Genomic DNA, 14758 nt, shown 5'->3' on the forward strand with positions numbered 1-14758 from the left:
AACCTTGCCCCCTTTCTCGCAAGAACAACTGACCTAAAAGACAGGCAAAAGAGACTAGACAGAAAAGTGAAATCAAATATATACGTAAATTCTAGCGATATTAAACTGTTTTTGTAAATCAGCCTTAAGATAACACATTATGACTCCTAAAGTAAACTCACTCAGTAATAACTCTTCTATCCTTCTTGTTTTCTGTCTGTCTCTCTCTTACACACACACACTTAAAATAACACACAGGTTTCCTTAAATGTTTTATTGGGAGTTGTGAAGTGCAATTGAACTATTTTACACCTTTTCACCGGTTTTGAGAGACATGCACGCAACATAAGCATACAACTTATATATAATGCAGTAATAATGCATATTAGTTATTAATGATATTCAGAATATCTAAGTTGAAGGTTTGATCTCCAGAGTACTTCACTGTCAAAAACAGAAACAAATCACATGGGTGCAATATACTTCAAATAACTTCAAGTGAACAAGGTTTACAGTAGGTGTTAACACAGCCAGGAAGTTGAGTAGTTGTCTGTAAATATTCCAAGACTGAAACCTCCATTCTTGTATAACAGCATAAAAAAGTCAAATATCTCAGGCAAACCAACAACCCCGTCTGTTTGTACAACCTAAATAGTGTCTCTTAGTGTTTCTCACAATATCACTATTTTACAGATTACTTACACTAAATATACAGGAATATACATGAGCCCACATTCATTCTTCCATCCATTCCCTCAGGTCAACATCATTTTCCTCAGAATCTTGAAAGTCACTGCACTGAAACAGCAGCTTTTACGTCGCAACAGATCGAATAAGGAATTCAATGTTAAATACTGAAAAATCAATACCTCCCCATCCTAGGCAACTTTACTCGCTTCATTCACCCAGTTATAATGATGACCCTAATGCAAATAATTGAGACACCATCTCATACATCTTCCACTTAATGGTGCACTGATTAGTTGTTCTACAAAGAATTTTCACATTTGTCATCTTTAAAGTGCTTGCTTTTTGGAGTCTTAAAAAAAGACTGATCAGCATTTCCACTACAAAAGTAAGTGAGGTATGGAAACACCATTACAAAGCCAGAGTTACCACTGAAAAATGACATCGCTTAAAATCCTTTAGACACAGGCACAGTGATTGAGTTGTGTCCACTTCGAATTTTCTTTCTCCCAACGGTCACAATTCATGGAGTTTGGCAATATCCAACATGTCAGCAACCTACTGGACTGTCAGCAGTGTGTACAGCAATGCAGTGTAGCCTTTGTCAGGTTCTTAGACTTTAAATATGTGCAAACTTTGACATAATCCTCTGTGAAAGAGGCATACGTGTTCTATAAGTGAAGTCTGCCTTAGCTCAGGTGACCACTCATTCCTCTCTCTCCGCTGGTAACTTGGTTGTTACACTGAGGGTCCAGAGTTCTGTGTAGGGAGCTGCTGCACCGTCAGTGTTGGTTGCTGTGCTCCCTGGGTGGACGATGGTGGAGACCCACTCTGAACTTGGGCCTGAAACTGAGCCAACTGCTCCGGGCTGGCTAAATTCTTCAGCAGGTTGTTTTCCTGCTCCAGCTGAGAGTTTCTCTCAATCAGTTCTTTAATCTGCTCTTTCAGCACCTCCACTTCCTCTCGAACAGCATACATCAAGTGACTCTTCACTAGATCCTGAAGACAGAGAATACACAGTATTGCAGCATTCAAAGTTAACCATATACGAGGACAAAAAAAACATACAAAACAAGGAAATCACGTCAGATGGGCATAAGGCAGAATTGCCACAACACTATTTACAAGACTAGTCATAAATTAAGTACGGTTTATAATTATGGATATAATTTTGCCATGATTACTCGCCACATATTGTTGCTTCAATTATTATATATATTTTTTTAATAAAACAGATTCTTGACTAGTCTAACAATTTGAATGCCTTTTTCAGCCGCAAACACGAAGCACACTGATGCAACGCTGAAGAAAGCAATGGGCATGTTCAGTCAGGGAATACCTGCATTCAGCACTACAGGCTCTTGCCACACTCCGCGTCACTGAGAAAACAAAATGGCCGTCCCACAGCGAGCTCAGCCAATCAGAGGCCTGGATATTTATAACCGCCTGTAAAAGCATTGGCGTTTGCCTAGCAACAGTAACAAGGCACAGGCTCGCGTGAGGCCGAGTACAGCTCCTGATTACAGCTTCATGCAGGAAATATGACTCCACATTTAAAACGTTAGCACGGCAATGAGTATTATTTAGTGTTCTGGACATCTCGACACTGAAAATTTGTATTTGCCGAAATGATTAACAACTCGTAATGTAAAACACTACCGTTCGTTTATTATTTGCGTTAAAAATTAAAATGGTGAAGCCACACAGTATTCTAATTGTACTCATTCTAAACAAGAATGTTAACAGGAAAACTGACCTGCATGAATTTTAACATCGCCTGTAACAAACACAGTAACGGAACGAACTGAAGTATTAAGAGAGCTAAAGCGACACTGTAAAGCGCCTTAAGCCAACGCATTTGCCTGTGTTGTGCACCACCGTGTCCGTTTAGAGATTATGTAATTCAGTGGACAGTTACGGATGCTGATGCAGCTCTGTCATCAGCGCGGTCCTCACTCATTACTATTCGCTTTACTGCACAAATCCACTCTTATTCTAACCAGGACTCGTTATGTACAGCAAGAAAAGAAAACACACACTTACCATTGCTTGTTCGATTTTGTTGTCTATGGCCACAACACTGGCACCCGAAGAACTGAAAAATAAATCCAAAGAAGCCGTGATTAATCAAAGAATAACAAACAACATCGGCTACATAGGTTTTTGCATGCTGTACAGTCAATTAAATGCGCAAAACATTCTATTATAAAAAAATAAACATTGCAATTTCAACCATTTACCCCTTGTTAAAGACGATAGTACTTGAGGAGAGTGGCCTAGATATTGTAGGAAAAATGTCCAGATTTACAGAGCAGTCTTGTATGCAGCATCTTTGAGTAAGGCATCGAAAGGAAAAACGCAAGGAGATTTGAGTCCCTTATTAAAATGGCATTACCATGCTATAAGCATGACAACAAGCAAATATGTGTATTAAAGCTATAGTAATAAACCAAGGTAAGAACTACCGAATAATTACAGGGGGAAAAATGACATTTCTAACCATACTACGACTGACGGATCTTGATCTGAAGCAAAAGCCCTAGTCTTTTCTTTTACCTATTGTCGAGTCTCACGGAGGAAGTTTCGGTTCCCAGCAGTGATGACAGAAAAGATATTGAAAAATTTCTTAGCTGGCATACACCAAGATCCATCGCCACCGAATAGCACTGAGAATTCATGCTATTTTCTCCATATACACCGACACCGAAGCGAGAAAATGTCACTCTAAAGCGATGAGCGGGTGTTATAGAGTCTCTCCGCGGCTCACATTAAATCGGTTGATGAGAAAAGTCGACCTTCGGAAAGAAAGGCTGCTTATCAGCAGAGCGCACATCCACCTCCGCCGCACAAAGGATCTCCAAGGTCAGCTCATCTCTGCTGTGCTGAAAATCTGCAGCCTGCACGATTTGCATAATATATCCGAGAAAAACAGCGCAGCGCTGCACCCTATTGGTGGACGAGGAACATGGTTTGACTAATCTATGCGGCACCGCCTCCACCGGAGACGCAACAGCGCCATCACGCATAATTTATTTAAAACGTTGCTCCTTAATAAGGAAGTTCCGGTTCAACAGAACAATGCATTTTGTACAGCAGTTTAACAAACAAAAATATATGTGCTACAAATATACCACGACTGTATTTATTTTAATATTCAACCACACACAAAATTAACATAAAAAACGTATCTGCTAAAATATACAACTATCCAAACATTGTCTAAACTAGATGCATAAAACCATACGAAATGCTAAGAGATTCAGCATATTCCTACTAACAATTATTTTCATTAAATGAAACAATCACACACACACACGTTCTAAAGATTAGAACATTAGAAGTGAAAAGTCAAAACAAAATAGTAAGAACAAGCCTTTAGGACATGATGTGCAGTATTTCAGGCAAGCTAGGATGAGCACAGGTACATGAAGTGTAATAACCAAGTCAGCCCTGGTCACAAATAGTTGCCTTTCATTAGCAACGTGTAAAGAGCCTGCCAGACACAGTCACTTATAAAAAATTAAATGCGTTGACCTGAGCGACACACCCAAATTCAATTATAGTCATGTGACGAAAGTAAGACGTACTTTAATAAATGTTTCTTCGGAAAAAACTGCATGGTTTTTACCTACTGTTTAGACCATGGCATAGTGATCTAAAATGACGTTCACAACGCTTATAAAACATTAATAAAAAGCATGGAAACAGACAGTGTAGGAAGATTTCATACACATACAAGAATATCATAGTAGGTATTGCATTAAACCTTTAGATGGATTATAACAATCAGTTAAAAACCATCCCTATTGAATCTTAGCACAGGATCTAGGTCAATTAAATTTTCCCCCTCCAGAACCAGGGAAACAGCTACAATATTTAAGACAGGTGACCCTGCTATAAGATATTTTTTTAATACCAACCCTGAACTCCTGTGCAAGTCTGCTGGTAATCTTGCATTCACTATGAAATTGTGTAATAAAATGAAACCAATCCATTTTTCCAGCAGTAAAGTGAAATGGTATAGTTATATTTATCTATATTCACCTAGATGTGATTACTACTGGTGACTAAAATATTGCTGTAAAAAAAAAGGGGGGGGGGGGGTTAATCCACCCTGGGAAGGAAATTTATACTGTTTCACCAGTCACATGTATTGACCAGTTTTCCAAATTGAATACAGTAGTACAATAAACATGGAGCAAAATGCAAGCAGCTTAACAAACAAAGCTCAATGAAACTCTTCCTGGCTACCTTGATTTAAAGAGGCTTTAAGCAATTATAGAGGTTAAAAATACATCTCCTCCCCCTGTGGCCTGACCTCAGTGTGCATAAGCAATCCTCTAGGATAACGTAATTTAAAATACTTGCAACACACCACTCTCATTCATCCCGACACTGTAACTTAAAGCCACCTTACTGTTTTGGACCAACAACATGTCAGAAAGCATCAAGACCCAACGAACATCTTGATAACACTAATCATCATCTTGACAATGTAAGCATAGAACATTACATTTATACTGCATAATACAACCACCTTAATTATAATACTGTCCTGTATCATTACTACACATAATTGGGACATAGATAAGTACAGCATTTTACTGTAGGCAGAATTTCTACAGATATTTTCCAAAATGTAATACCAAAGACATACGAAAAGACATAACTGAAATGAGATGCCAACAATTTGCACATTTTTAGTTTCAAGTATGAGCTTTACCTCTTCAGATGCTTCTCCAACTCACAGAACAAAAGCTTTACAGCCATTTTGTCCTGGCCCTGAACCTGGAGATCCGTTTCTCTCATTGATTTGTCAACCAGCAATCCTTGAAAAACAAAATTCAACCCACTATCCTCCACAAGACTCAAACACAGACTTGAGAACTATGAGCAGTATGTGTATCTGGCACAAAAATTTAAAAAGCAGTCAAAGGGTTGCATGTGCCTCTTTTCAATCGTCTCTTCTTTACTCCCTTTAAATGTCTAGTGAGCAGAGTTGTGATTGATAGAAAACAAGAGGACAAGACTTGATGTCACATCACATGTTACATAAACCATAAGCACAGATTAAGACCTTCTAAATTTCCATAAATAAAATTATTATTATTTTTTTTACTAAACTACACACCAAAATCAACAGCCACCCAAATCTCACATGGCCAAGCCCACTCACTCCTCCTCCTTCTCCTTCTCTATTATCACCAATGCAACATGCACTTCTCTTCTCTAACTGCAGCTTTGTTGAAAGGTGGGCCCCTGCACTTCAGCCTGGACTTATCTTGTCACTTCTCATCAGCGTTGCAGGCCAGCAATGGCTTAAAGTACCCATGGCTGATAAAGCATGTGCTTGTCTCACAGGCTTAGGCTGCTCACACTGAAATAACAGAGAAGAGCCCAACAATAGGAGGGATGGTACCTGTCCAACAGAATACTGAGTGGGCGCTTTGGAAAGTGGTGTGATGCAGCTGCGTTTATGCATTAAAATACATCAGCGTCAACACAGATATTACTGCAGGCTTATACAGCAAACACTGCAGATTTCAGGAGAATGTACAGAACACCACTCTTTGTGGATTTATTGAAAATAAATTTTCATATAAGATGCATTATACCCTAACACATTACTGTGATATTGTACTTAAACAAAAGTTATATGTCTATGTACGACATCTGCTCTCAGCTAGAAAATTTACCAACATGGGTAGCATGTTTTATATGCAGCCTGTTGGGTTGTGTAACCCAACAACCTAATGAGTGTATATATGCATACAGTATGTACGCACAAATATCTTTTATTTAGAATACTTAGGAAGCATTTTGCATCAAAAAAGCCTGTTAGATGAATATCTTAGTGTTATTTTATCAGGAAATGCAGAACAAAATTGCTGGTATATTTGCAAACAAACAAGGGTGCAAAAAAACAAACAAACAAACAAAAAAAAAAACAATCTGGTGTGCCATAGTATAAACCTAATATCGAAAACCTAAATGTGTTAACTATCCAAACAGATGCCTTCTGAACTGATCCAAAGTACAGAAGATGTACTTTAAGAGTTCATTAAAAAAAAGAATACAATGAATGATGAATTTAACAAAATGGTATAGAATTCGAATAAATGATCAGCACATGCTTATTTGTTACACAAAGAAATGAGTGCCACATTGCCACTCAGCATGAGAGTGTACGTCATATTGCCATTTGGGCTGACAGCAGCAGGTTGCACAACAGAGCTTCATCCTGTATTCTCCAGCTCCCACTCCCACAGTGCAGCACACGCAGAAAAGACTGGACAGCCCAAGCAAGTTTCACTCCGTGAGCAAGAAAAGGAGCTAAGTGAATTGCTTTAACGTTCATGTGAATTTAACACAAACTAATTAAGCATAATGCACAAGATCAACAAGTTTCTAAAAATACTGGTAAATGATATATACATTTTTCATCCCAGTCAATTCCTTCAAATTAAATAAGCATGTTTGAAACAGCAAGCATACTTAACATTTTATCCTCTCCTAATTAGCAATAATTTTTTCTTGTAATATTTCTTTATTGTTGTCCACATGAGTGGCTGAATGTTTCCATTTTCATTAGTTTAAGGTAATTTCTGGACATGAGAACAACTGCAGGCAATATACAAAAATATTTTATAGCATTTCATGCTGTAGTTTTTACAAAGTGTGAAAAGCATCTCACATGTAAGCCGTTACATAACTGTGCTCATCTGTATACAGAAGCAGCAAGTATAAGTAATGTTAAGTGAAATTTGGTATGTAAAGGATTTGCCTGAAGGCAAAACGGTCAGTAAAGAAGACCTGGAAGAAACCAATGAAGTGAACATAAACAAAAAGATTAATAAAGGTTCTGCCGTTACTACATAACATTGCTGGATGTATGGATTTGGTAGCCAATCCATACACACCCTACAGTAGAACCTTGGATTACGAGCATAATTCAATCCAGAAGCGGGCTCGTCTTCCAAAACATTGTCATTCCAAATTAAATTTTTCCATTAAAAATAATGGAAACTCTAATTATTCATTTTACAGCCCCCCAAAATTACATAAAAATAATTAATACAAAATAGTAAAAATAAAACAAATTGGCCTCCGAGTGGTGCAGTGGTAAAGCGCTTGACCCATCATCCGGCGATCGCTGTTTCGAACCCTGGGGGATGCCGTTTTCCTCTCACAGCCGGAGGCACAGAGAGAGCTTATTGGCTGAGCTCTCTCAGGGGGGAGGGATGAGAGGTACTTGCGCTCCTACATTAATCATGGCTCTACAGCCAATCAAGGGCGTCTGTTGCACGCGCAAGGAGCGGCTAGCACTTTCCTCCGAGTGTGTTACTCCGTTTGTAAGTGGAGACTCTTGCTTTCAGCCCCTCCTGTCTCCCCTTCTCATTCTACACAGTAAAACTTTCTCCTCTCGTTTGATTTAAACACACACACACACACACACACTAACAGAAAGATTGTTGTTCTCTTCTAAATTATTACAGCTTCTTAAGAGGAAGAAAATGGATTTTTAACCTCTGTATTGAGACTTTCTTTCGCGCACACACACACACACGTGTTATAAAAACACATGCGCGCTGTACACATATGCCTACAAACACAAAAAATATGTTTTACACACGTGGTCACAGTGTTATAGACAACAGTACACGCGCACACAGATGTTGATTATACCAGTGAGAGACCCAGCAGGGGAAACGATTACCCACAATTCCGCAGCGCAAGAGAAAAAGAACGTTGACTCACCAAGACAATGCTCGCTTTTCAAGTCAAAATTTATTAAAAATCTTTGTTCGTCTTGCGAAATACTCGCAAACCACGATACTCGCAATACGAGGTTACACTGTATTTTACACTCTATGGGTAAAACAAGTGTAGTTTGTACATAACCAGAGAGTTAAGGCAGTTTGTGGTGTACAATGTGGGCATGTAGAATTATTGAGGTAGGAACTATAAAAATAGGAACTGTTTTTAAGCCAAAACCTCAGTATTGGAAGACTTTTCAATGAAGTAGACCAGCAAAGACAAGCTCCAGTTAACTGATGGCACAATTAAGTGACACAATTGTAGGGATGTCACCAATTTGTCTAACCATGATGGAGGTTGTCCTGTACATGATGTTCTTGATGCAGATGGTCAGTCAAGCACAATAGTTACTTCCACTTGAACCCACAGTGTGATCTTCTTAACTGTATGTTGCAAAACTGTCAACTTTATGAAACAAAAATGGAAACATAACATTCATCATAGTATACGGATATTCCACCAAATTTCACAGGAGTCAATTTTACAGCCTATTAAAGTATCTAATTGACAGAACCCCATATCAAAGCAAATAAGCTTAAGAACATCCTTTATCTTATGCCTTGGTCTTTTTAAATTGTACTTTTTCTGCAATGTCTATTCATTTGTACTGGATGAATGCAGCATCTGACCAAAAGCTTCCAACAGAAAAATTACTTTGAGGAAAATAAATATCTCCTCGACACATGCCTGGCTTTCAGCAGTGTCGCCACATAGTACTAAGCTGTTTTTTCCTAACCCCAAAAGCCATATGGCTCATCTGCTTTAGACTGGAGCATGACCACTGGGAACACAGTGCAATCAGTAGTGACAGAAAATTGTGTGTCATCCCTTGCTCTCTTTCAAGTGCAGACTGTTCAAGTGTAGGCGATGACAGAAATAATAAGACCCAACTTCCTGATATAATTATCAGTCACTACTATTTCTAAACCTAAACTCAAATTGAGAAGCTTACCCTGTTTAATATATTTACGATCATTTCTCACTTTAGTCCCCATTTTTCTGGGTACTATATTATTATAGGGCCAGCCACCTATTTTTTTTACATTCACCGAGCTCATTTCCCCACCCTGTTCTTTTTCTCTCCATCTGTCACATCAGATCGTGACAACTCTTTCTCTCCCTATTGGTTTGCCCTAATTCCAAGAGGAACATTTACAGACAACAACCGGCAGAATCCAGTTTGCTTGGGAGCAACAATCCCCCTTTTGAAAGCATCTGTGCATTGCAAGGGCATTTTAGTCTTGCGCTGGCTTGTACATGAAAGCACACCTGCAGCGTCCCAATTAGCATGCCAAAACTGCAAGCACAAATATAATGTTAGATTAGAAGTACTTAAGAAAATATGACACCTGAACAATTCCACATACTACAAGGTATCTAACTTTAAAAAGATGCAAAACATCTTGCATATAACAAATTTATTAGATTGATTTACGGGAAGAAGAAAGCAGGCATATGGCATTATATTGTCAGCTTCACCCTTATGCGAACTGCTACAATAAATCAAGCCAGTTAACCACATGAACGTCCAACAAACCAAGCATGTGGTTTAAATGCACATTAAACAACTCGAGACAGCTTATAGATTGAGTACAGTTTAAGACAATGCTAAATAAATCTGACTAAATCAGTCTAAGTGAATGAGGAAATTCAAGGGACAGAATCAAAACCAGACCCAAGTTTTGATAGACCCTATTCTACACATTCTAACAATTCAATAGTTTTTTTTTTTTTTTACACAGATAAATGGAGCACAGAATTTATAATCACTTGGAAGGATCGGTCTTAAAGTTATTCTCCTGGTTTAAAAGATGCCTGTTACCAATCTTAAAAATAACTGTTACCCATCTTTGATGGAGATGATCTGAAAAATTCCAACAGCTTATGGGTCCGCTTAACTCTTTCCTCAACAGCTACAAAATAAAATAAATATTTTAGGTGCAAACTGTACATGTGAAGCTTAATAAAATCGAATCACTTGTTTCATGCTTGGAGAGACTTTGTACGACTCTCTCCAAGCAGAGAATCATAAAGCATGGTTAGACACACTCCCCTCATTAGCTCCTGCTTTTTTGTCTTTTTGTTAGGAGAGGAACGCATTGTGAGCCCTGAGCAAGTGGGCATATTGCCGCCTTCCGCACGTCTGGCAGGAAAACAGAGGTATGTTGTTGGAGAGAGCAGTGGGCATGCATGACTGAGGAATGCCTGACTAAGAGAGGGACAGGGAAAAAGACTAAAAGTCAGGCTAACAATATGACCTCAATAAAAATACCAACCAATCGATAAGTACTGGACTTAGAAGGAAGCAGTCTGGGTGTCCACTTGGTCCACCTGTGAACAAATTTCAGCTGATATCTGAATGGAACAAGCGTGTGAAGTCAATTTATAAACAATTTAGAAAGCCCAAGAGGGAAAAGGGATAATTAGCTCCTGACATCAATAGACATTTTAAGGAAATACAATAATCAACTATTCTGTGGACTAATCATAATGTTATTCACAGTTCTAAAGCTGCTGATTCATCAGTGTGAGGTTTAGCATATTCTGCCTATGTGGGTTTCCTTAATGTTCTTTGGTTTGCCCAGTCTAGGTAAAACATTCCATAAAGGTGGATAGGAAGCTTTTAACTCACCACAGGTGTCAATGTGTGTGTGTATAATGCCCTGCCCTAACAGATTGCCCATACAAGGCAATCACCACCTAAGTGTTCCCAAAACAGGCTCTAAATCTACAACAATCCTGACCAGTTTTTAAAGGACTTATAAAACATCATTGAAGTTTAACATTAACTAATGTCGTCTTTGTGATAAGGATTATAACAGTGAAAACTGTAAAAATGTAAAACAAAGAATTGCTATTTAAGCTATTTAACTTAGAGCAGAAATACTGCTCAATCACCCATTGTGAAATAACCTTACAAGTAACAGTGAGCTTCCACAGTATAAAGAACAGCATTTTCAGCTTTAAAAACAAATGAACAAATGGACTGCATATGCACTTAAGTGAAATGGTAAAAATGCCACAGTGGCAACATCCAGATTATTTTTTGCACATTCATGACACTGCTACTTCTTTAGCATTTTTACGTTATCTACAGATTTAAGAGTCACAGCTTTTTTTTTAGCAAGATTTTACTTGGCATCTTACCACAGGATACAATTGGTGACGTCAGTGGGGCAGGGAAAAAAAACAAAATGGATATTTTACACAAGCGGCTACAACACGCAGACTTTTTCTAATGTTTTAAGCAGGGATGCACCGAAATGAAAATTCTGGGCCGAAAACGAAACCGAAATTTTTGGATGCACTTGGCCGAAAATCGATACCGAAACCGAAAATGGCTTCATTAAAAACATGTTTAAAATATTTTCTTTTTGTTTGTATTAAAAAAATGTTGCATATTGCAACTTTGCTGTCCTCATCTGAAACTCTGAAGTGCTTCCAAACCGCCGACATACTCCGTGTTTGATGCGTAATGACAGCGCGAACGAGACGGGAGGATGGGAGAGGCGTGGCGATAATTTCGGCTTTTATTTTCGGCGCTTTCTTACGTTTCGGCCGAAACCGATAATGCTATTTCGGCCGAAAATTTTCGGCGGCCGAAATTTCGGTGCATCCCTAGTTTTAAGTTCAATTTATTCATCAATCATTCAATAACAGCAAGGTACTGTATCTGAATGCTATTAGAGATGATAACTCACTGTACTGTATTCTTCATCATTATAAATTAACTAATACAAATGTCTGAGAGTGCGAATCAGAGTGATAAGAAAAACTGGTCTAAATGCAAATGTAATTCTTGTAACTAATGTTATTGTTTTTTCTGCTGACCAGAACTTTTAAGCAGTAGACAGAGTTATGGTTAATTCTGAGACAGGCAACACACAGAAGTGCCCACAAGCACTACGCACTAGCACTGTCATTTGGAGAATGACATTTAATGCCCACACAAGCAAATACAAAGGGTGGCTTGCATAAACAAAAGTTGAAGGGAAGAAGTAATTTCCATCTCTGATGATGCAAGCCTGCACCCTAGCGTACATTTGAGTTATTGCAAGGTCTGAAAATTTCCGCCGGTCCTAATGAATTTTTAGGATGTTCATGAACACTGCAAACAAGTCAACTGCTATGTATATACTCAGAATATATAAAATGTAAGTTTAAACCATGGTACTAAAAAAATTATGCAAACTGGTTTCACAAAGAAACCAGGAAGAACTGCAGTAATGCACTCTAAACCATGTCCTTAGAAACAAAACTATCCACTTCTATTATTTTAGGATAAGACAGAGATGAATGTTTTACAAAAATTGCTATAGTTTCATCAATCTTTACTGAGTAACAGGGAAGCAAAAACTACAGCAAAAGCACTTCAAGTTACTTGCTTTCCCTACGGGTTTGTGGCATCTAAGCATGGTCAGATACTCCTCTGTTTACTCTGACCTACCTTGAGTTTGGTTAGTAATGCACACCCACAATCTACTTCCTCTGAAAAAGGTGTTCATATCTCTGCAAAAACAAAACAATTCTTAAGATGATTTTAATGTTCTGAAACGTCTAGCTGTGGTTATGACATACATTACAAATGTGCTAGACAAAATGGAATTAATGTTGGAACATTAAAAGCTAAAAGTAGCTATTTCTCATGAGTTCCGATGTTGAAAGGAAATAAAATAAATAAAATAAAATGTCTGCGCTATTATTAAAATTCAATGTTTAATACTGTATGAGTTTACTCCCACATAAACGTTTAACGTCCATTGTATAACCAGTGCAAGAAATCCCAAAACAAACATTATCTACCTTTCTCATTATTTTTTTTACAACCTGAAACACCTACTGAACTATTCAGTTATTTTAAAAATGCTGACAAAAACATTTAAAATTACATTAAAGCAATTAAAAAAAAAGTGCTTTGATGCAAACATGGATAAATTACATTTGTTTGTAATTCCTGCAAAAGAGAAAATTATGGAATTGGCAGGAAAACACTGTTCTCACAGCAAAGTCAAAGGCATTTGACATGTGTTATTTACGCCATAATATTTTTTTCTTCGTGCACTGATTGACATACTGCATTAAACAACAGGCAGTAATGAGACTGACCGCTGTATCACTCAAACCGACCTGCTCAGATTGGTATTTTGGACATCATAAACTGTACATCCCCCCAGCGTAGCGATATATTTATTGATTGCGACTTGCAAGTCCCTCTGGATAAGAGCAACTGGAAAATGCCTAAATGTAACTGTAATCGAAAGTAACTGGACAACCACAGATCATGCAGTATTAGTGGGCATTGTTAAAAATTAAAACTCATTTTAAGTTTTTAGACAAACAATTATATGTTTAATCTTTGTTTTCATACAATGTTCCTTTGCAAGAAAATGAGTGTCATAAGTTTTTTGTTTGTTTCAAAATTCAGTAGTCATTGTGATTTTACAAGTCACTTTTTGGCTAATCGAGTTTAAGCAACATTTCAGGGTATTTAATGAAATCTGAAACATTAAAGGACCCCCAGCAGGGGGAGCCATGGAGCCACGGTTCTAGACACAGACACAGAGACACACCCCTTTAATCATGTAACAATCATAGCTAGCGGCCCAGGGGCAAGAATTTTTCTAAAGTTTTCTATTAATTTTGCAGCTTTAATCCATTTTACTGTCTGTTACAGGCAATTGAAATTATTTTCCTCCTGCCAGAAGTTACAGCTTTCTGTACTGTGTTAGTACAGATCCATTTCAAGCCTGAAGTAACTCAGCATCAGCACTACCTTCACTTGATAGGGTGTTACCAAGAGAATGATCATGACCCTTGCCTCAAGCACTTTGGTAAAGGGTGTTTTATCATTTCAGTTGAGAAAAGGATGAGTCATATTGTATCACATGAAAACTATGCAGCATGCCACACAAGGATCACCTGGGCTATTCTAAAGTCAAGGGGATGTACCGTCCATTTAAGTTCTCAATACAACAACATTTTAATCCCTCTCATATCTTAACAGGATTATTTCTGTAATTTTTTAATACAGAAAAATCTTTTACCCTAAAGTGGTAGGGTTGTGAGCTCAGTTGGTAATCCTGCATAACTACCGATTGAGTTTGAACAGTAGTGCAAATGAAAGTGGGCTATTGCAGATACTCGCATATGAATGAAGTAAGCAATGAACAATGTGAGACGAACAACAGCAATGTATGCTCATCCGTCTGACTCTTTATGTCTCTCATATTACCCATACCCCTGGGTGGGTGAATAAAAGGCCTGAGAGAGCAGT

At 38.0% G+C, this 14758-nt stretch overlaps 1 protein-coding gene across 1 annotated transcript in view; it reads right to left on the reverse strand.

The window, feature by feature from the left end:
* Nucleotides 1-238: 238 nt before the first annotated feature.
* Nucleotides 239-14758, reverse strand: part of tsc22d1 (TSC22 domain family, member 1) — a 30685-nt gene continuing 16165 nt past the window's right edge. Inside the window, 2 exon segments of the mRNA XM_053496326.1 lie at nt 239-1665; nt 2710-2761. Of these exon segments, the coding sequence (XP_053352301.1) occupies nt 1405-1665; nt 2710-2761 (313 nt within the window). The 3' untranslated portion in view covers nt 239-1404.

This window comes from Clarias gariepinus, chromosome 5 (genome assembly GCF_024256425.1).
Source record: "Clarias gariepinus isolate MV-2021 ecotype Netherlands chromosome 5, CGAR_prim_01v2, whole genome shotgun sequence".
In the NCBI taxonomy this organism is placed as follows: domain Eukaryota; kingdom Metazoa; phylum Chordata; class Actinopteri; order Siluriformes; family Clariidae; genus Clarias; species Clarias gariepinus.